At 43.7% G+C, this 24,022-nt stretch overlaps 1 protein-coding gene across 3 annotated transcripts in view; it reads left to right on the forward strand.

Annotated features, from left to right (window-relative positions):
- Positions 1 to 2,850: 2,850 nt before the first annotated feature.
- The window catches only part of LOC100772072 (myomegalin), a 172,270-nt gene continuing 151,098 nt past the window's right edge, over positions 2,851 to 24,022 (forward strand). The window contains exon 1 of one of the 3 annotated variants that reach the window (XM_035451273.1): positions 2,851 to 3,325. In XM_035451273.1, the coding sequence (XP_035307164.1) occupies positions 3,306 to 3,325 (20 nt within the window). In that variant the 5' untranslated portion in view covers positions 2,851 to 3,305. The remainder of the gene's footprint in view (positions 3,326 to 24,022) is intronic. The other 2 variants (XM_035451274.1, XM_035451270.1) reach the window with 2 other exon arrangements.

Below are 24,022 nucleotides of genomic sequence, written 5' to 3' on the forward strand. Positions count from 1 at the left end.
CCCATATATCTTATAACTATCACATTATTTCTCTATTATATAAAATTAGTGATAAATTTTACTGCTGTTGAACTACATGTAAGATGATAAAATTTGGGTCATTTTACCCCATTAGTATAATGATTTAGTTATCTCAAAAAATAATTTTTCTTAGTCTGTACCTGTTGCTATAACAAAACACCATAGACTGCATTATTTAGAAATGATAGACTGTGTTTCTCACAGTTCTGGACACTGTTTAAGCTGAGATGAAGGTGCTGTCAGACTCATTGTGTAGTGAGGACTTATTCTGTGTTGCCCAGATGTTCCTTGTTTCTCCATCCTTCAGATGGGACACAGGCTATATCCTGACATGGTAAGAGAGACAGAGGGCAAAAGAGACCAGTGCACTTTCTTCAAACTTTTTTTTTATAAGAATGCCAATCCCATTCTTAAGAATATAACACTCATGGCTTAATTCCTCCCCGAAGACCTTATTTCTTAGGCCCACTCTTTACGTCCCAGTATAAGAATGTTTGAGGGATCTGTGCATTCAAAACACAGCACAATTAAAGAATGACAGAATAGAAGCAGAAAAATGCTAACTAAAGTGTTATTTGACACTAATATTAGAAATGGCATACCTATTCAACAAAATAATATTAAGTAGGCTACTGTTCTATTAAAGCATATACTAAAGCATAGTAGAATCATTGGAGCGTAAATATGACCACTACCTGAAAACATGAACAAATGCATAGCAAATGGAAAGGGGAGGTTGAATATGTAGATGTAAACTGTAATTATAGCTATAAAAATATGTACCAACAAACACGACTGAAAAAAACCTGAAGAAACATAAGCATTTGTGCTAGATTTGAGCTTGTGCTATTTAGACAAATACTTTTCTTTTGAAATTTTAGAAGAAATTGTTTTTAACCATAGATATGCAAGTTTTTAGACATCAAATAAATTCCTTTTCTCACGGTATTCATGGGTGCAAGTGAGCTCATATTTACATTAAAAAGTCCATATTTAAAAGACCAGAGATTTCACAAGCTTTAAATATCAATTGCCACTAGTTATTCAGAGTTATCTTATTTTCTACATAGTTTTCTGTAACTTCTAAATGGCCTACGGTAAACATGTTATGCACTTTTGAAGAGAAGAATTATTTAAAAAACACACAAGCCTATTTTTCAGCCTGGCTTCTAGGAGCCACAGTTCATGTAGTTAGCGCTTATCTCTTCTGAAGCAGTGCATGTCCGGCTGTAGACAGAATCTCTCTCCACAACTCAACAGCCCATAATTTGATTTCAGACACAACTAAGTATAGCATCAACTTTGGCATGAGGAATGGAAACCTGAGCTCCCTGCCCTTCCCCCAAGGCAACAGTAGATTCTTTTCAAGACAGGTGGCTTGTGGGTCTTGCCTAGTGTCAAACTGGACCTTAATTTTGTCCCCTCCTGTTTAAATGAACATAAGGAGAGAAAAGATTCCAATCTCAAGAGCAGTGTGGTTTTAGCTGCAAACTGAGCACTGGGATCCGGAGATTCTAGATTGGGGCATTTTCAAATAACTCCTCTGAACCCCTCCTGTGTTTGTTATGAGGTCCACCCCTCCCCTGGTGATTAGAACTAATCCAAGAAACTGGAGGTAGTTGACAATTTTCTGCCACAGTACAGGCCTTTGCAGTTCCGCCAGCACTCACACATGCCAGGTCTCTCCCGGAGTCTAACTGCAAGGCTTCCTGAGAGAATGGATTCCTTCTAGAAAGCCATCTTTGGAAATTTGTAGAGCATAGCTCTGGGCCATGCCAGCGGCCTTATCAGAGCCTGGGCAGGGTTTAGCCTTCTTGATCTTAAACATGCTATCCACAAACAAATCTAACTAAATTGACATCGCCAAATATAGGCACTATAAAGCTTTCTGAAAATTAAAAGGCCAAGCCAGGTGGTGGCGGTGCTTGCCTTTAATCCCAGCACTTGGGAGGCAGATGCAAGCGGATCTCTGTGAGTTCAAGACCAATCTGGTCTACAAAGTGAGTTCCAGGACAGCCAGGGATACACAGAGAAACCCTGTCTCAAAAAAGGAAAAAAGAAAAGAAAAGAAAAAAAATTAATAAAGAAAAGAAAAAGAAAAAGAAAATTAAAATGCCAGTGGTAAAGCTAATGATAACTGATCATTTGACTTAATAAAAAGGTTAATTTCAGAGTTAAAAGGGAGCTCCAGGCGGCAAGCCCTCTAATTACAGCACCTCTGTCTTGCTTAAACATTGGTACATACGTAGATGCACAGGGTCTGGGCAGCCCTCTCCTTGGAAAGAAAAGCTTTGCATGTAATCTCAGAACAGCCTTGGTGGATGGAGAGTGGAGGGGCCACTCTTAAGGTGTTGGGAGCATTCTGGGATGTTCAGGAGCCCTCTGCGTCCTGGGAGTTTCTGGTAGAGCCTGGTTGCTGTGGGAACCAAAAAGGAAGGAGGCAGAGTAGTGCAAAAGCGGGGATTGATTGCGATGGGAGCAGCTAATAAGGCTGCAAGGTTTGGTTAGGAGGGTTGCTTTTTGAGGAAGTTTCTGTCCATGGATGACTGGTGAAACTAAAACGGGTCATATCTCCCAGAAAACCACCTTGTGCCCTATGACGCTCTAGTAGGCACACCTGCATTCAGTTGGATCTCATCCTTCCTAGACTCCATCTCTGGCTCCGAGGTTACCTGTGGGTGGGTGTTGCATGCGCAAGGGAAGACCACCTCTCCAAGGTGCTCCCTTGCAGCTGGCTGGTTTTATCCAATGCCCTTCACTGGGAGGAGCGAGAGACAGGAGAGTCATCGAAGGCCACTTCTGAGACATCATTACTCTTAGCCTGCTAGGGAGGCAGTGGAGGCCGGAGGGTGTGTGCTGTGGCGTGTCACCTGGGCGGGTCCTGGGCTGCAGGGAGCCCCGCCTCCGCTCACTCGCGGTTGACAGCTCAGCTGGTGAGGATCTGCTCGTGCCAGCCAGTCGCGTCTCAGCCTGGGAGCGAGTGCGCCCCGCGGCCTGGGCTCGGCAGCAGCAGCGTCCAGCTACCTCCTGAGAACAGTCCCTGCCTTGTGCCCGGCGCACCGTTAGCCGAGGGCGCGGCCACGGCCGATCTGCTCTTTCTCCAAAAAACCGAGAGCAGACCTTGTTCCTCCGCCGGCGCCGGCGCCGGCGCCAAGGGGAGCTGGGGAGGAGGAAAAGACTCAGGCTTTTTGCGCTGGAGACTCCTGGGCAAGGCTTTGTATCTTCCCGGGCTGTGGCCACCCCCGGGTGAGTGGCGCCCGGAGAGCGTAGAGAGCGCCTGGATCATGGAGCAGACCTGGGCCAGGTAGGGAACGGCTTCTCCCTCACCGCCTGCGGACTTGGGGTCCCTGCCTTGTTCCTTTCCCCTGTCGCCCCTCACCACTAGAGGCCTCTAAGTGCTCCCCTTTTCTGTCTCCCTGGTTCCCAGCCCACCTCTCCTGGCCTCCTGCACGCCGCTCTGCTCTCTGGCATGTCCCTAGCTAGGCGACTCTCCTTTTCACCTACTCCTGACGTCAAAACCGCCCCGGGTTGCCTGGAAGTTTTTCTGTAGCTGTGTGTCCGCTTATGTCTTCCTGGATTGGAAAGGTTTTTTTTTCTAGAGACTGGAAAGACTCCAGCAGACTTCCCCCAGGGATACCTTTAGTTCCAGGGATACCTTTAGTTTCCGGTACTTTTAACGTGTCAGATTCGTTCTCACACTGCCACGTTTTCCACCTCCACCTCACCCTGCCCTAGCCACATGCCAGCAACCCACAGAGGCCAGTAACGCTCCTCTCCTGAGCCTCCGGTCTGAGCTCACTATTTGAGAGGGACTGAAAGGGCTCTGAGCACCCTCCACTGCCTAGACCGAGATCAGGGCGGGTCTGGGTAGGTCAGGTTGCAGAGATGGTGGTGGAATTCTGTCTTCTCCACCCTCCATCCCACCTTTCTCTAAATATTCTTTAAAATGGAGCTCCTTCCAGTGACTGATGCGGAGAAAAAGATTTCATTTCTGTGGTTTTGGTTTTTGGTTTGGTTTTTGTTTTTGTTTTTGTTTTTGTTTTTTTGGGGGGGGAGGCTCCGGTGTATGAGGACTGTATCTCAGATAGGCTCTTCATCACCGTGATCTAGCTTTGGGAGATTGGCATGGGGCCAAGCGACTGTTCTGACTTCTGAGACAGTGAAGACTACAAACACAAAGTAAATTGGGGCTCAACAGAAATTATGCAAAAAAAAAAAAAAACCCGGGGTTTTTCAGACTACTGTTCAGCTCAATAGAGTAAACAGTTTACTGTGAATTTTGAAGAAAGGACAAACTGCACACAGGGTACATTGATGGAGGAAATGAATTTTCTCGGTGTGAAAGGTCAATACTACTTTTTGGTCTCTTATCCTAGGAAACTGTGCTCTGTTTGAGGCTTCACGGATTTTAAAAAGAAGTCCAGTCAAGAAACAGGGTGGGACCCAAAGCCAGGCTTTGAGGGTTGGCCAAGGGACCTGGGGCTCTTAAGAGCTGAGAGAGGAAGGGTAAGCCAGCACTATTCAAAGATCTGAAGAGCAGTTGGTGGTAGGGGGATTAGATGAGTTTAGAATCTCCTAAAAGGACAGAACAACTGATGGATGCAGCAAGTTCCAAAGAGGCAAGGTATGGTTCCACAGCAGGAAGCACCCTCTAAGCATTGGGCTACCTGATCTGGGGAGATTACTGACCCTGACTATATTCAAGCAAAGGCCAGAAGAGTACCTGCTGGGGAGGAGAATGAGTGGATCAGGGACTGTTGCCATCTATCAGTGTTTTTCACACATTAAGAAATTAATAATTGTGGAGCTGGGGAGATAATTCAGTCAATAAAGAAAGTGCTTGCCTTGCAAGGTTGAGGACCTGAGATCTTTCCCCAGAACCTATGAGAGAGAGAGAGAGAGAGAGAGAGAGAGAGAGAGAGAGAGAGAGAGAGAGAGAGAGAGAGCAACTATGTATGTATGTGCTTTGGTGCAAGTTACAAACCAGTAAAAGACCTGGTCTCAGTGTGTGTGTGTGTGTGTGTGTGTGTGTGTGTGTGTGTGTGTGTGTGTGCAGCACCTGAGGAATGACACCTCAGACTGTCTTCTGACATACACATATATGTGCATTCATACACACACACACCACACAGGGTAATTGTGTCAAGGTCTCACAAGTCACAAACTGAGTGTATGAATGTGATGGGCAACAGATCAAGAACCATGCCTGCACTTAGGAAATTGGTCCTACTTATGACTCCTAGGTTATGGTTGCCCCAACTTTAGCATCAGAGCTTAGTTTCACCCAGTTTTAAACTTCATGTAAATCAAGTTAGACATGAGGTTTCATGTAACTTTTCTCACTTATGCTTCTAGGGGGATTCTTCAACACTCGTATGTACAGTTGTGGTTGATTTATTCTTTCTTCTAACTAAGATTCTATTGTGTGTTAACATACCAGTTTACTTGGGAAAGATCAGGTTTGGGGCTAGTAAGATGGTGTTGGCATAAACATTTTATACATGCCATTTGTGAATGTGTGTGCACATTCCTACTGGGTAAACAAATAGAAGTAGATCATTAGGCAACATAAAATGCATGTTCAGTTTTAGGAATACTCCCAAATTGTCTTACAAGTGGTTATAAAAGAGGTTTCTAAAAACAAAGTATCTAAAGCAGACAAGGTGAAAAGTTTTTCACATCACTAGTCACATGAAGACATTAGAAAATACTGATTGTTGGCAAAATGGATTGTCATCACACTATTAAAAAGCCCAAACCCACAATATGAAATGTATTTACAATGCTACCAAATACACTTGCAAAGCTCCTTGTGACAATATCTAACTTTATGGTGAATTTTATACTCAGAAATTACCTATGTAATTTCTTTAGTAAATCAAGGCTGATTGTGACTCAATTTATTTTATCAACTAATGGGTCAAAGTTGGAAAAAATCCTGGAGTTACAGATGATAGCTGACGACTCAGATCCTTAGCTCACATGTCCAATCAATTTATAAGCATCTTGGAAAAAAGAACCCCAAGCAGCCACACGCTGAGCTAGATGCTAAGCATATTACAACGAATGAGACTGGGTCTGCCTTTGGGGGTTTCATATTGACATCGTCTATAATTTTATTTGTTTATTACAGGGTCTCACTATGTAATCCAGACTGGCCTTGAACTCATGATACCTCAGTCTTACCCCCCCCATCGTTTATAATTTTAATAAAGTGAAGCAAAGGCAGAGATACACATCTGCTACTGTCACGGTTTCAGCCATCAACTTGACACAAACCTAAAGTTACCTGAGAAGAAGGAAACTCAACTAAAAAGTTGCATTAATTAGACTGTCTGTGACCATACCTGTGAGGCATTTTTAAATTGTTAATTGATGTAACAAGGCTCTGTCCACTGTAGGCGGTGCCATCCCTAGGCAGATAGGCCTGGGCTGCATAAGAAAGCCAACTGAGCAAACCAAAGGGAACAAAACAGGAAGCCATGCTTCTACATTGTTTTTTTCTTCAAGATCCTGCCCTAAGTTCCTGTTTTGTCTTCTCTCAGTGATAGACTATAACCTGTGAAGTAAAGCAAGGCTGTTCAGCCCAAGTTGCTTTTGGTCATGGTGGTTATCACAGCGAAGCAAACTAGAGCAGCCATTGTGGGAATACATTGGAAAAGCACAACACACAGGATTCTGAGAGGGGAACTTAGCCACAATTGCTAACATTAATTAGGTTTTCAAAGCATGCTGATTCTTTGCACCTGTGATTTCTCCTAGTCCTTAACTTACATGATAAAATGTTCCCATGTACATTTTTCAAGACGAGGAAATAAAACTTAGGAGACAATGATTCATTTGTCCAGTGTGACACATACAACTAAGAAAGAAATGAGAACTCAGAAGATCTAACTCCCTAGCCCAAGTTTTGATTTTGTTCTGAATTGCTTTGTTTGAGTTGTGTCTTGTAGGTGACTTGGTTTCTGAGTTGGTTTTGAAACAGAGTTCTTACTTTTTTTGTTTTGTTTTGTTTTTTCAAGACAGGGTTTCTCTGTGTAGCTTTGGAGCCTATCCTGGCACTCCCTCTGGAGACCAGGCTGGCCTCAAACTCAGAGATCTGCCTGCCTCTGCCTCCTGAGTACTGGGATTAAAAGCGTGCGCCACCAACGGCGGGCTAGTACTTTTTAAACTTAGGGATAGGCTTAAGGCTGTGATTCTATACACAGACTTCATTTCAGTAAGTTCTAAGTGGAGCCCTTCCCCAACCGTGCTTCACGCAACCCCTGCACTCTTTTGTTTTGTGTTTTGAAATGGCTTCATGAAGTCTAGGCTGGACTTGAATTTCTTATTTCCACCTTCCAAGTTCTGGGATTACAGGCAGGTGCCTATCATGCCCAGCTTCCTCTTGCTCTATCTACCCGCAAAGGACCGGGGTGTTGGGCATTTAATCTCTCAGTTAGGCACACCCTGACAGCTGCACATGGCCGCCTCTCAGCAAACCCATGTGAGCCTTCTCCCCTACTGAGGCTTCTGACCTGTCTCTTGCCAGCAGCCTCTTTGCTAAGTCACCTGTGCAGAATGTGGTTGGTTCTCCAATAGCAAATTTCCCGTGAACGTAATGAACATGCTGGCCTTCCAAACACTGGTTTGCCTCCAGTCACACTGATGTCCCTGCAGAGTTAAGAGCTGCTGAAGGGATAGTTCATAGAGATTATGGAGAGCTGGATTGAGAGGTTAAGTTTCCTCAGGTGGTGAATCTAATGGCAGATAGGTTGTTGTGAATATTTAGTGTCCTCTTACCTGGACTAGAAACTCACTATGGTTTCTGCTTTAGAGGATGTGGTATTCCAGGGTCACAATTGTATTAGTTTCCTGTTACCAAAAACAGTGACTTGTGACACAGAAAGTATGCAATGCTTGAGGTCCAAAGTCTGAAAGTCGCCCTTTGAAACTAAACTCAAGGTATTGTCAGGTCTGTGTTCCTGCTGGAGCTCCAGGGGAGCACTTATTCCTTGCCTTTTCCAGCATTTGGAGATCCTCGGCACTCCTGGCTCAGAGCACTAACCCAGCAATGGTATCGCTCTGGCTGCTGCTTCCACCATCACAGCTCTTTTTGTTATTCCAGCATCCCCGTGTCCTTCTTATAGGGACCCTTGTGACTACTTTGGTGCCACACAAATACCCCAAGATCATCTCTTTTCATAGTCATATCTTTGAAGTCCCTATGGCCATGTAAAGTTCACATGTTCACAGGGTCTGGTGATTAGGAATATGGACTTCCTTGGGATGTCATTGTTCAGTCTGCCACACTGCCAAACACTGGAAAAATCATTACAAATTCGCTTCCCTTTTTGGGTGGAAATGTTCTTGTTTGTGGCATATGAGGATGCTGAGTAAGTCAGGTAAGTCATATGTGACTCTTATAGAAGTTGCCTTAACAAACAACTAAAAGAAAGACAAACCGACCCTATTTAAGAGTAGACATTATGATGGAAGGCTATAAGCCAGGGGGTGGTGATGCAGACCTTTAATTCCAGCACTCAGGAGGCAGAGGCAGGCAGATCTCTATGAGTTCAAGGCCAGCCTTGGTCTACAGAATGAGTTCTAGGACAGCTAGGGCTGTAATACAGAGAAACCCTGTCTTACAAGAACAACAAAAAATAGAAGGTTAGGAAAGAACAGCATATTTGTCTGTTGTTTCATTTATCTGTAATCAGATTTAATAAGATGCAAGCATTACTTGTATCTGTCTCCCAAGGCTGTAAAAATATGCAGAAGGGGAGTAACATCCAAGAAAATCAACTGTCCAGTTTCAGACTTTGATTTTACTTCTTTGCCATACAGTCAAAAGAGAAGCTTGAAGTAAGGTCAAATGCTCATCAACTATAGGTGTATTGTACCCACTATGTCACATTGGTAGCTGTTTGCATTTGCTTTACCCTTTGATAACTCATAGCCTGGTAGAATTCATGTGAAACACCAGAGAGTCCTGTTGACAAATGAATTGTTAGAGCCAGAGATGGCATTTTGCCCCATTTTACAGATGTGGCTACAGAGGGAGTTTATATGATTTTCTCCTGTTCAAAATTAGTATGCATGGCAGTTAGAAGATGCCAGTGCCTTGCTTGTCTGGTGTTTTGCATGTAGCATTTTGTATCAGGAAATTGCTTGCTTTCCCAACTCTATTACTGAGATATCTTTAGACAGTGGATTCCTGTTGAATATTCATCAGTACTAGCAATTAATTTTCTGCATTTTGAGAAGGAAAATCTCTGCCTTGGCAACTGTGCCCTGCACTTGGCTGTGGCTTGGGGACTTTGTCTCAGTCACTGATTTCTCTCTTTATTCCCACAAACCAGATCAGTGTAGAGTACTCACCCCCTCCCTCTTTCAGCTACTAAGGCTGGGTACAGAGGCCAGGGAAGGTTGCCTTTGCTCTGGAAATGGGAGTTGGCTGCCTTTCATCACGGCATCCTCTTCATCCTGGCAGCTCACTTCACTGTGGCTGTACTGACCATTCAGTGGATGTCTTAAGACACCACCCACAAATCCGTCTGTCTTATAAATAACATTCCCAACTGGGCTCAGGACAGTTCACAAGTTGTCTCAGGCAAAAATTCAAATAACATTTAAAGTTAGAATAAAAGTCCAAAATAAAAAAGATGTCATGATGACCCAAGGTGGCTCCATTCAATCCTATTTTAAACGGTTCAGACACATGGGGCCGTGATTTCCCTCTGTCTCACAGCATCTTTTTAGTTCTCTGGTCAGCAAGACAAATACGATGTGATTTTTTTTTTTCTGAGCCCTCATAGCCAAATAGTTTTTGTTCATAGACTACTTATAATGAATTTTACAATAATAACTGCAACTTGCATCTCCCCAGCACCGTAACAGGCTATGATACCTTTATGTTGACTTGTCTCATCATCCGTGCCTCTTCTGCCTGTTACCCTCTGTGTTGTATTCTTCATGTGGAGCAGCATGTCATATGGAATTACAATACATTGCTCAATCATTTCCGTCTACAAAGCTTGCCGTTTTCCACCTTCAACTATTACAAATATCCAGTAAATATCTGAATGCCGAAAGCATCTTCTTCCATGGGATTTTTTTTTCCTGACAATTGATGTTCAGGAGTAGAACAGCAGCATTAAGCATTTCCAGGTTTCAAAAATACACTGGATGTTCCTGTGAGCTGTATTTGCATATAACAGAAGGATATATTGCAGTTTAATTGTCTTTTCTAGACCTGAATCCCCATGTGGGAGGCAGAGGGGGAGAGAGAATAAACTGGGATTCATCAACACAAAGTGTCATATCTCTAGGGTAAATCAATAACAACATTCCTAATTTTTGCCCTTCTTTGGGGGAAAATGCTTTGCTGTGGTTATTAATCTCTAGCAGTATTGTATGCTTAGATATCAATACACATAACTTATTGATAAGAGAAAGTAAAAGTAGATTTGGGTCACAGCAAAATTATGCGTAGTATGTGTTAGGATGCCTATTGCAAGGAAAAAGAAAATGTTACGTTTGCTTGTGGCCGTATGTGTAACACCCTTTATATACTGCTTTTGAACTAAGTCAGTGTATGTTTTGCAGCAGAAAGAAACGTACATTTATATGAACTAAGTTAGAACGTGTAAATTTTAAACTGTTTCAAGAGAGTCTTCTGTACGCCACTTGCGCATTTCCACGTTATTGGCCTCATAGGAATAACTTTGCCAGCAACCCTAGGGAGCTGGTTATATAGTGATTGCCACTTTATTCACCCTGGTCTAAAATTATTATGTGTGGGCCTTAATATACCGGTTGTTGCCACCCACACACCTAGCCTTGCCTTTGCTAGGGTAACTAACTGTTTATCCTTCTGTGGTTAACTTCGTCATTGCCTCCTTTGGGAATTATTTTTAGAAGCAAGTTCTTGGTATTTTCTACAGTCAGTTCTGCCTGTTCTGTTATACTTTGAACCTAGTTGGTTTATTTTGTATTTTCTGTGGAATTTGAATGGACAATGGACTAGTTGTTTGTGCCCAAGTCGTCAGTAGATCTTCAATTAAGAATTCTCCAGGTAACATTCTCTGGAAGGCTGATGTATGTGTTGGGTATTGCCATATCATAAATGGGCACCATGTGAGTTCAAGCTGGGTGCCATTGTTTAAGAAGTGTGTACACTTTGTGCTATGATATAGACTTCTTAGTGTTGGATACCTGACAGTAAATGACGTGGATACTCTAGCATGGCCCCCAGATGTGCTCTTGCTTCAAGTTAAAGAACTATTCACAGTTCTTTAACTTGAATTTGCTTGAGAATCCACATCCCTCCTGCTCATCTTTAGCCCATATTCTCTCTTCTTAAGAGATCCCCCCAAAAAAAGCAAAAGAAGAAGAAAGGAAGAAAGAAAGAAAGAAAGAAAGAAAGAAAGAAAGAAAGAAAAGGAAGGGAGGAAGGGAGAAAGGAAGGAAGGAAGGGAGGAAGGGAGAAAGGAAGGAAGGAAGGAAGGAAGGAAGGAAGGAAGGAAGGAAGGAAATCTCAACTGTGATGGTGTATTCCCTGACACTCTTAGGCCCCGTCTTTCTGAACACTGAGTTTGAGTTTACCTCATTGCTTGCTTCAGCTCCTTGTTTTTCCCTTGCCACCCAGGCTATCTGCTCTTTATTCTCCACTCTGTGGAGCCTTCACTCAGAACTGTTAAAATAATTTTCTCAGTACTGTTTTAGAACCTCTGGTATCTTTACAGCCCATAAGCCTTAGAACTCTATAAGCTTTGTCTTAGTAATTTGTCAAGCCATATAAGATAGCAGACTCTGATTTAGTCTTTGTAATTTCAGACTAATCTATAATTTCCCTTAAACATCCCCCTCCTCTTTCCACTTGCTTCCTCCCTTTCCCTCACTTTCCTGGACTCTTCCTGTGAAACAACATCCCTTACAACATTATTAAAAAAAAAAACAACACCTTATTTTCTGTACACGGGTGTTTTGTCCACACGTGTGTCTGTGCACCCTATGTGTGCCTGGTGTTTGTGGAGGCCAGAAGAGGGTGTCAGATCCCCTGGAACTGTGATTACAGATGGTTGTGAGGGTGTTGGGAATTGAATCTGAGTCCTCTGAAAGAACAGCAAGTATCCTTGATTGCTGTGCCACCTCTCCAAGCCCTCTTCACAACCTTTTGTTTTAATAGTATGAGCGTGCAAGCAAGGGCTGGAGAGGTGGTTCAGAGGGTGGGAGGGGGCATTTGCTGCTCAGCCCGATGACCTAAGTTCTATTTCCAGAATCCATGGTGGCAGGATGGAGCCAACTCTGCTGATCTCCATATGTGTAAATGGTATACACACACACACACACACACACACACACACACACACACACACACACGTAAAATTAAAAGCAAGATGGAGATCATCTGCTCAATATGATTTCTTATTTATAGAATTCACATGAACAGAACTGAAGAGCAATTTCTGATGATATTTTGTTTGTGCTTTAACAAATAAAGCTTACCTGAAGATCAGAGTGCAGAGCTAGCCGTTAATTAGCCATACAGGTCAGGCAGTGTTGGCCCACACCTTTAATTCCAGGATTTGAGAGTCACATATCTTTAATCCCAGCACTAGGGAGGTAGAGGCAGGAAGGGATATGTCTGGGCAGAAAGAGGAATATAAGGTGGGAAGAGACAGGAGCTCATGCATTCAGTCTGAGGTTTTGTAGAGACAGCATTCAGTCTGAGGATTCATGGAGACAGGATCTTGCCCACTTTGGTCTGAGGATTCGGTAGAAGTAAGAAGTAGTGGCTGGCTCTTTCTCTGATATTTCAGTATTTACCCCTATATCTGACTCGGGGATTTTATTATTAAGACCAATTAGAATTCATGCTACAGTAATTGAAAATAAAAATATAAAAATCTTTCTTCATGTGGTCTATATGTAGTGAAATTTAAGAAATGACTTTTGATTTTCTTTAATATGTTTTTTAAAAAGTTCTATCAGGAGCATATAGTTCCTTAAAAGTCATTAAAGATAGACAGAGAAAGTAAATAATGAAAGATTGTGTGAATCAGAAAGTCAGTAGAAAGGGAACAAAGTCACGAATCTCTTGACACCCAGTGAAGCACTGTGGGTAGATTGAGCCAATTGCCTCAGCATAGTCCAGGCCCTGGGGATATTAGTCATTAATGAAAACAGAGGACCACAGAACACACTGGGAGGCCCAAAGTGGAACTCAAAAGACAGGTTCTAGAGAGACACCACACATCACCTCGTGATCTGGACGAAGCCAAAGCAGGCAGTTTCCATGCATCTTTCCAAAGATGTACGGATGGATGTCTCTCACCTGTCTCCTTGCTGATTCAAGGGAGTCAGAGGGAACTTACTAGATGGTTGAATGTCTGATGACCTTATAAGGGAAAGTGAACTGTCTTTACCTTCTACAATCTTAAATCATTTCTCTGAACTATAACAGGTGGCAGCATGAAACAAATAGTCTGTGTGTGTGTGTGTGTGTGTGTGTGTGTGTGCGCGTGCGCGTGCGAGAGAGAGAGAGAGAGAGAGAGAGAGAGAGAGAGAGAGAGAGACAGACAGACAGACAGACAGACACAGACACAGACAGACAGACGGACGGATGGATGGATGGACAAACGAATGGACTGGCAGGTGGGTGGGCAGACAGAGACCGACCAGCGGATGGACGGACAGACAGGCAGGCAGGCAGGCAGGCAGGCAGGCAGGCAGGCAGGCAGGCAGGCAGAGACATTTGTTGCAGACAGCAGTCATTCTGGCTGTAAATCAGAGTCAGCCTCTGGGAAATGCATTTGGTCTTGAGCACTTTCTCGGATAGACTGAAGTGAAGGGTGTAACTGCAGCCTGTGCTGGGGTGAAGTGGATGCTTCACCCCAGCACAGGCTGCGCAAGTCAGCCCATGCTGAGCACGTTGGGGCACTCTCAATAACGTGCTGTGTGTTCTGAGGGGCTTTGCCAGTTCAGCATCCTCACCAAAGATTATAATGACGGGTCTTGAGACGAGAAAAATCATGACCCAGTGTGTTTATGTTACAACAGTCCTGTGCTCCACATCTGTGACTTCTACCCTATTTGCATTTGAATGTGCCTTTTTGTGGTTCCTGTGCCAAATTGTGGGGTAGGAATATTTGGCAACATTTGAAACATAAAAGACACACTTGCTTCTCTCTTGGCAAGTGAAAGGGGGCCTGAGATTTGGTCTCAGATGAGGTTCAGCAATGGCCTTTCCACTTTGATTAAGTCTGTTTCCACCATGTTTTGTGCCTTTTAGCTCATTTTCTGGGACTGGAGGGGACAAGACCCAGTGTTATCATCTAGGTGCCTGAGGAAGATAGCTCTAGAGAAATCTGATTAGAGGGAGACACTTTTCAGGATGAGACTCGTGTAAGTCATTCCCAGCATTTGTCTTTAGGCTTTTAATTTGTTACATAGCATGTTAGACCAGTACTCCCACATACAAGTGTGGGCTGTCCTTCATGGATACATTGGTATCCCAAGAAACAAATTTAATTTGAATCTAGGTTGCATCTTCTGGGTACAGCAGGTAGCTCACCCTGTCTTTCTCTTGCTTTCTCAGGATTCATATCACTGGACTTAAGGCAGGCACAAGGGAAACATTCATGCATGGATATAAACAGGGTAAATATGAACAGGAAAAAGGTCTGGGACGGTTGGAGAGGCGGCTTAGTGGTTAAGTGCATTTGGTATTCTTGCAAAGGATCCAAGTTCAGATTTCATTACCTTTATTGGGTGGCTCACAACCACTTGTAATTCTAGATCCAGGGGATCTGATGCCCTCTTCTGGCTTCCATGGGCACCTACACTCACGTGTACAAACCCATACCCAGATACACAGGTATGCACATAATTGAAAACGAATAAATCTATGTTTATGTTAGATAATTTTTGAAAGTCTGGAGTCATACCAATTCAGTTTTCAAGTTCACGGTCTAGTGGGATGTTGTACAAAGCGTCTCATTTTCCAGGGTTCTTCCTCACCTGTAGTACCAGAGTAAGGCTGTCTATTTTACAGGATATGGTTTCAACAGCACCTGGAAAATATAAGAAATTCACTTCATAAACTGGGAGTCAGCATTGGTGATGGGTGTGATGATGGGTCAATATAGCATTTATCATGGTCATTGAGCTGCATTTTAGTGAAAGAAAATGTGTTACTTGGAAAGCTATGCACAGGCAGCTAAAAAAAAAAAAATATTCCCTGTAGATGTCTGTATTACCAAGTTGATAGTATTTGTGAAATCCTGTCATTTATAAATTGTCAGGGCCAGAACCTCACATATGTTAAAAAAATAAATAAACCCAGGTCACAGATTTTTTTTTTTAATTTCTAGCCAATCTGTATTTGGCAGATTGAATGTAGATATAAATAAAACTATGAAAAATGGACCTTTAGGAAATTCCTTCCACTTGATCCAGACAGAATCTAGCAAGTCATATCAAAGGAGTCTCTGTTTTTAGATTTATTCAGTTTATGTTTATAAATGTTTTGCCTGAATGAATGGTGTCCATGGGGGATCAGATAGGGGCTTCAGGCCCCCTGGAAATGGAGTTATAGATAGTTGTGGGCCACTCTGTGGGTTCTGGGAACTGAGGCTAAATCCTCTGAAAGAGCAACAACTATTAACTGCTGAGCCGTCTCTCTTGCCCGACAAAGAACAGGGAAAGTTGAACAGAGTACATGTTTGGTTTGATGCCTAAAGAACTGTGGAGACCTCAGTAAGCAGCAAACGTCAGCAAATTTCCTGTCACCCCCACAAGCCTGTGTCTAAGCACCCACCCTGAGCAGCCTGACCCTGACCTAGTTCATCTTTAATGTAGGTCATTTAGAACATTGGTTAGGAAGAACAGAGAAAGTAAAACACATTTTTCCAAGCCAGTGTGGTGGCACACACCTTTAATTCCAGCTCTCGGGAGGCAGGCAGAGGCAGCCAGATCTCTGTGAGATCAAGGCCAGCCTGGTCTACAGAGCTAGTTCCAGTTATAGCTAGGGCTGATACACAGAGAAACCCTATCTTGAAAAATAAAAAGAATAAAAATAAAAAAAAAGAATGGCCCCTATAGGCTCATAGATTTGTTTGCTTGGTTACCAGAGAGTGGCACTATTAGGAGATGTAACCTTGTGGCCTTGCTGGAGGAAGTATGTCACTGGGAGTTGGCTTTGAAGTTTTCAAATGCTCTAGCCAGGCCCAGTGTCTCTCTCTTCCTGAAGCCCATGGATCTGGATGTAGAACTCTCAGCTACCTCTCCAGCATCATGCCTGCCTACATGCCACCAGGTTTCCTGCCATGATAATAATGGGCTAACCCTCTGAACTGTAAGCCAGCCCCAGTTAAATGTTTTTCTTTATAAGAGTTGCTGTGATTATGGTGTCTCTTCACAGCAATAAAACAGTGACTAAGACACTTGCATGTGTATTTTTCTAACTCCCCCACCCTCAGCCTCCAACCTTTCTCTAAGCAATGATTCCTAGTTTATGTTTTTTTCCTAGTTTATATTTGTAGATATTTTTTATAGTAGTACAAATATGCAGAGCCTTTCTTACTGACAGTATTACTAAATGATTTTTCAAGTTTACATTGGATTTACCACTATAAAAAACAAAACAAATGAAAAAAAAAAAAACCTGAGGTGAATCAACTTCAAAGCCAGAAAGGTTTAGTATGACTTACAGTTTCAGGAACGCTTCAAGCCTTTAGCTGTGTTCTTTCTCCGGACAACTATAAAAATTTCAAATCTTTCCGAGTTGTTTTGTGGTTCCCAGTTCACGTTGTAAACCTTGGTAAAAGCAGCCAGCAATACCCACACTACAGCATGAATGCTGCACTGCCTTGAAATTTACCCACCACGTAAATGAAACTTTGAAACTCAGCCTCCCACAGAGTCTCAGGGCATTGATGAAATGCAGGCGTGTTATTTGACAGGACACAACATGGATGGCCTCTGATTCCCAATTGTTTGTATCTCTGCCTGGAACTTCACAAGCACAGCCCTCAATGATGGCATTCCCGTGGTCATTCTGTCTGAGCTCTCACGAGAATTCCTCCAAGGCTTCTGAGACACATCATCAGACATTGCCACATCAATGGCCCCACTCCCTGAATCAGTTTTTTTGTGTTAGTCATTTTGCATTGTTGTGACACCATACCATATCTGGGCTAAACAGCCTTTTTAAAGGAAGGGTTACTTTGGCTCCAGCTTCAGTAATTTCAATCTGTGGTTATTTGGGGCTTTAGGCCTGTGGTGACAGCAAGAATATGTGGTAGAGAAAAGTTGCTCCCTGTTTACTAAGCAAAGAGGGGAAGGAGGCGAGGTCTTCTTGTCCCCATCAATGGCACACATGTGCTAACTACTTATTCCCTTCCACCAGGGCCACTTCCCAGAGATTCCACCACCTCCCCATAGTGCCACAAGATGGTGACCAAGACTAATTTAATTTAGCACATTGACCTTTCTCAGGGCTTTGAGATGCAAACCATAGCAATGCTTGAAGAGGTCAGGTAAAGATGTCCTGTGTGAGGAAAGACACGAAGAGAATGATCCTGTCTGAGGGAAAGGTAACACATGGATGGGAAATGAACCTTAGAGAGCCATTTATGACTAGATCTGGGGAACAAAAACACTGAGCCTATCCTTCATTTTACTGTCTTTAGGCCTTTGTCATATTGCTTTGCGTGCTTACAGCTGTCCCTTCTCATGTTGCCCTGTGTACTCTCAGCTGTCCTTTAAGACCTAAATCCAGTGAATGTTTTCTGCTTTCTATAGGGTTCCTAGACCTCCATCTCTGTGAAGACCATATTACTACTTTGTTTTTGTTCTGAAATTCCTTTAAATACATTATTCTCACAGTTACCTCTTTGAACCACGTGCCTTCCTCTCAGAATCTATTATGGGATGATAAGATTCATAATTTCTTTTTTTTATTTCCAGTGCCTTGCATGAAAAGAACTTCCCCATAAATGTTTACAAAGTTGGAAACTCTAAAAACAGGGCTCAGGAGGTGGTTCCATTGGTAAAGTACTTACAGTGCCACCACGAGGACCTTAGGATGATCTCCAATGCTCATGTAAAAGCCGGGTGTGGAAGCATGGCATATACCCGTCATTCCAGCTGGACAGGCAGAGACAGGAGGACTCCTGGGACTTCCGAGCCAGGCAGTATAGCTAAACAAACCAGCAAGCTCCAGTTTCAGGGAGAGACCCTGCCCCCTTCCCACTGCCAAAAAAGATGGAAATAGAGGAAAGCATCTGATGTTGGTTGAACTCTGCCCCCCATATGCATGCACACACATGTGTACAAGCCATTCATACCTGAACATATACACCAACACACACAGTTCCTGTAAAAAAAAAAAAAAAAACAACTAAAGAAAAGAAAATGGTAGAGCCTAGACTGACATCAACCTCTTCAAAGTGGTTTTGGACACAATCTTGGTCCTAAGATAAAATTATCTCATATATTAAGAGACTAATTGTTGAAGCTGATGGGTAACTGATTCCTGACTTTTTCACTCTAAAAATTCAGTTGATGGAATTAGAAGACGATGGTACCAAGAGTTTGCAAAATAGGGTCTAACTGCCTTATAGGAAATACTACACAGCAGGTTCCACCATGGGGTTGCTCTTTGCTACGGAAGAAGGAACCTAGGCCTTGCTCCCCAGCATCATGAGAAACTAGACCAGTGGACCAGTATCATGAGAAAGTAGACTAGTGGCCAACACAGTTTTGGGTCTTCAAAGGAGCTGTGCTCTAGCAAAGCGTACTTGAGTGTCCTGGCTATCCCTTAGAGTAAATGAAGCCACCATTCCCAGAAATGCTGGAAAGAGCCATCAGTCAGGCTGATAGCATTAGAGTGACAGGGGTGGCAGATGGTTTTCAGAGAGTAGCAATTACATTCTGGTAATTCTCAACCTAATCACCTTGGAAAACTACAGGAAGAGCCAGTGATATAAGATATGAAGTATCAATGTGTTGTTTGGATTTAATATCACACCAGTCACTTATCTGATAACCAAGAAAATACGGCTGAGATGGCATACAGAAATCAAGCAAGTGGACAGCTTGGGAGTAGGCTGTGCTTGGAGAGTCTTGGTTCTTTCAATTAAACAGAACATTGTCTTGGCAAGAGCACTTGTACATACGATTTTCGTGGAATCATTTTGTTACTAACAGAATAGTAATGTTAGGGAGAAAGAGAAAGGTGAGGGCTATTCCTCATTTACACAGGAGATTTCTTTGTGAAATTTCTTTTGAAAAGGTCAAAGCATCCTGGGGAAATAATTATATGCAGATATCTGTGTGGGAGAGCTATCAGCGCCCTGGTGAATAGCATGCTAGCTGAACCGGACTCATTCGTGGACTTCTGTTTTGTTCTCAATCTAAATACAGTTCAATGTGAGGGATACACATATTTTTTTCAGCCTTGGCTAAAACAGGAGGACATACCTGCATATCTTGTCATTTGGTGTGTGTGTGTGTGTGTGTGTGTGTGTGTGTGTGTGTGTGTGTGTGTGTGTGTGTGTGTGCGCGCGCGTGTGTACAGACTTGGAGTCTGTGTCTACTCTCCCTTAATTCTCTTTGCACTTAGGTTTATCAGATGTCGCAATGGCAACCCTCTAGACATATCCTCAGTGTTTCTGCCCCACAGGTTTCCTCCTTCCCTTGGGAAGCATCAAATTCCTTTCCAACCTTTTCCAGCAGTGGAGAGTGCCTACTGTCTGGCATTAAGAGAGAGAACTTGAGCTGTTAATAGAGCTAAAGTGATTTTAAAAAACTCTCCTGAGAGATTGCAAGTATGCCTTTTAACTCAGTCCTATCTAAACTGACCTTTCTATCCTTCCAGCTATCGATCCACACAGGCATGCACGTGTGGGTGGGGGAAGGCGAGGCAGCCGAGGGCTGATACACCGATTCGTTACAACCCGCCCCTGCTCTGTAATCTGGAATCCGATGAGCAAGCAGGCTTGAACAAGATCGTGTCTGGAAAGAACCTTAAATCCCTGAAAAGCACTGAGATGAGTTTTTGGTTAAATTTTGTCTTAGTCGGTGTTGTATCACTGTGACAAAATTCTAGACAGAAATACTCACTGTCCTATGGCTGTGACAAAATGCTACACAGAAGCAACTTGAAAAAGGAAAGACTCATTTGGGTTAATTGATCTGAGCTTTCGTCCTCGGCCTTTGGCTCTGCTGTGGACCTCAGGTGAAGCAGATTATCGCAGAATGAGGATGTGAGAGAGGGAAACTGTCTCCCTCTTGGTGGCCCAGGAAGTAGGAAAGAGTGAAGGAGGGATGGGGAACAAGATATAAGCTGAGTGACCTACTTCCTTAACCAAAGTTGCACCTCCTGGTGTCTCTGTCACCTTCTGGAACCACCACCCACGGGAGCCTTGGGGGAGGGGCATTCCAGATCTAAACTCGATAATAGAATCTGTAATTAATATAAGGAAACAGGAGCTCATATTCCACTTGTGTGAATATTTGAGGAAGTAAAAGCTCAGAGAGGTAAACAGGTACACAAGCAAGCTAGCAGCTTTCCACACAAATGAATGAACAGTGTGTAGAAGCTAAGAGATTTCTCATGTATCTTAAAGCAGAAGCGAAACTCTGCATGTTGTCTGTACCAGGGCAGCAGCCTCAGGAACCTGTTTGGGACCAGGCAGGAAGGGCAGGCAGGGCTGTGGCAAGCTGGAAAATACTATTTGGTGGGGGTGGGGGTGGGACTTATCCCTGTGTGAAGAGGCAGACCCTCTTATTTTTCAAGGGAACGGAGAAGTGGGTCACCAGGGTGTGGATGGAATAAAACCGTGTCGGCTGGGTGGATCTGGCCTGAGGGTGACTGTGCTTCTGAAGGCAGATGGGCAGCTACCTTTCTGGACTGAGCACGCATGCTCACAGAGCAGCACAGAGAACTATAAATTTTCCCTTTACACATATTTCAAGCCATTATTCTGCTGAGTAGTTTTGACATCTTACGGGAGGGAAACTGTAAGTGGTACCTGCATCCTCTCTTCCATGGCGTAGCTCACTCACAGGGAGGCTTTCTAATAAGGATGAAGGAAAGGCAGAGGACCCGGGACATGGAAGTTGGTGATCTACTTTTGGTTGAGAAAGAATTGCCCACCGTATACATTCCAAATGTGTCACGTCCAATACTTTCATGTCCGTCTGCTTAACAGAGTGAAGATTTATGTGACTCCATCCCTGAGGCAAACATCAGTTTCCAAATAAATGCCAGCTCCCCCCCCCCCTATTGTCTGGCTTTTTAAAGGAGAAGCCCTGGAAAGCATAGTCTGCAGAGCCCTTTTCGGTCACCACTGTCTGGGGATGATACCCAAAGCTTACAGGATAAATAAGGTCAACAACAATGTAGCTCTCTGCAGAGTGATTATGGCCATCCCTGTCCTTGCCTTGCTTGCCTGCCCACCCAGCCTGTCAAAACAGTAGCCAGTGGCCATTTTAAGCCACAAGCCACTCTGGTCATCTTCCTGATTCATAAAACCCAAGTAGCTAAATTCCTTTGGGTGTCCTGAAAGGCTTTATCCAGTCAGAGCCCCCTGTGCAGCAGCCCTCCTTCCCCTCACTCTGACCAGCACACTGACCTGCTTGCCGTTCTGCGTTCTAGTCGCTCCCTGTGGGACCTTTGCATTTGATGCTATTGGTTTAGTCTTTTCTCACATACCCCCATGGCTACCCATTGCTCCACTAAAAACCGCAGTCTCTCTGCTTTTGCTTACCTCTGTCCCTTCCCTATAGCCACTTTCTCTGTCCCCTCACTGTCAGGTCGAAAGGAAACCCCCCCCCCCTGCCAATTCCAGGGACCTTTCCAGTTCCCCTCTACCAAAGGAGCCATGTTCTTATTACTGTCAGGAGGGATAAATGCCTATCTGAGGTGCCTATTAGCATACCAATGCAAATGCTGGCCTCCAGGCTCAGCATCATAAGGACCTGTGGCTTTTTTCAGCTCTTCTCAACCTGCACAGCCTACCCTAAACTTCTCTAGCTCATGAGCTCCCCCAGTTTTTCATCCCCTCATAACCCTACGATTTTGGCTATGTGCTCTCTTGGTCCCCTCTCTCTTGGTCCTCTTCTCTCTCTGTCTTCCTCTCTTCCCTCCTCTGTTCCTCCCCAGTGCACTGGCCATGCTTAGCCTATCATTTTTTTTCTCTCCCTCTCTGTTCTAGACTCTTCCAGATGCCTCTGGCTGTACTCTCCCTCATCTCTACAATAAACCCCACCCCCCAACCATCTCTCAGAGTGGCCATGTCCTCAGTTTACACACTCACCCTTTTATAGAACTTGTACTATGAAAGTACTCTCCTATACATTTTAATTGTTTTCTCTCACTGTGAGTCCCAGAACTACAGAGATATTTGTGCCTGTTTTGCTCACTGCTACATTTGGGAAGTTTCAAAGGGTACCTAGGTTCTGTTCATGCTAGATAGGAGCTCTGTTCTCAGGCTACATCCCTGGCCCTTTGGATAATGATCACCATTATTACCAGTTTATTATTACTATTATTATTATTATGTTATTATTATTATTATTATTACTGGTACACCTTTTGTCTAAAATGTTGCTGCGAGGGCTGTGGTCCATTGGCCTAGCATGAGTGAGGCCTAGGTTCCTTTTATAGAGATGGAGGGGGGAACTGACACACAAAAATGACACTCACTCAGCAGGCAGGGGACCCTGGGCTCAATCTCCAGTGCTGCCTAAAGTAGCCCAAATTAAAAACTCAAACAAAACGCAGCACCTGACAACATGTGGGTGTTTGGCAAGTACTTGTTGACTGTTCTCTGTGACCTTTGTCCTCTCCGTGTAAAGGATTGTAGTGTTTGTCTCTACTTTGCAGATGCAGCCCTGACTCCTGGATCATGCTATGACTGACATTTCCATGAATGGATTTCGCATTTCAAAAATTTTTGTGTTGATTCTTTATTTATGTGAGCTGGGATCCTACATAGCCCTTGAACATAATAGGCAGTTACAGATAACCTTGTACTTCTGACCCTCCTGCTGCTACCTTCTAAGTGCTGTGATTACAGGCAGGAGCCACCACACTTTGCTCACGGGTGTGGGGAGCAAATCCAGGGTTTCATACATGCTAGCCAAGCACTTTACCAACTCAGCTATATTCCCAGCCCCCATTGTGTCAATTCCACCCTCTAAACATTAAAACTTTTGGCTTCTCCACTGCCTTTTTCCTGCTTAAAACCCTCACGTCTTCTTACTTGAGATATAGATGCCCACTGTCTGGCCTTGGTTAGTTTTCATCATCAACTTTACACAACTAAGAGTCACCTCAGAAGAGTGAGTTTCAGATCAGATTGGCCAGTGGCCATGACTGTGGGGAACTGTCCTGACTGTTGATCCATGTGGAAGTGTTCAGCCCACTGTGGGCGGTTCCACCCCTAGGCAGGTGGTTTTCGGTTATAAATGAAGGCTGGATGAACACAAGGTAGAGCAAAAGGAGCCAGCCAGCCAGAAAGCAGCCTTCCTCTGTGACTTCTGCTCCAAGTTCCTGGCTTGAGTTCCTTCCTGAATTCCCTTGGGGATGGACTGTTACCTGGGAGTGTAAGCTGAAATGGCCCATTTCCTTCCCAAACTGTTTTTGGTCATGTCTATCACAGCAGTGGAGGAGCAAACTAGAACATTTTTCTCTTTTTTTTTCACTCCATGTAGCTTCACTCAGCACCCAGAACACTCCATCTAAGACCTAAGTGTTCTATCCTTTGTTATTATTTATTCTCTAGAAGGAAGGTTCAGCTTGGTCTAGTTGCAGATTGCCTCCTGTAACACATCAGGGACTTTTTTTTATGACTTCTGACCCTTGCTATTGCCCCCTGATAGAACATTCTTTTGCTCCCACTCTTCATCTGGTTGCTGTCCCCCTTAACTGTCTCTAAAGATTCCTTTCACCAAGCCCTTACAGTAGGTAAGTTCTCTATGCCTTTGCCAGCGTTGACCACAATAGCAG

This window comes from Cricetulus griseus (assembly GCF_003668045.3).
Source record: "Cricetulus griseus strain 17A/GY chromosome 1 unlocalized genomic scaffold, alternate assembly CriGri-PICRH-1.0 chr1_0, whole genome shotgun sequence".
NCBI lineage: Eukaryota > Metazoa > Chordata > Mammalia > Rodentia > Cricetidae > Cricetulus > Cricetulus griseus.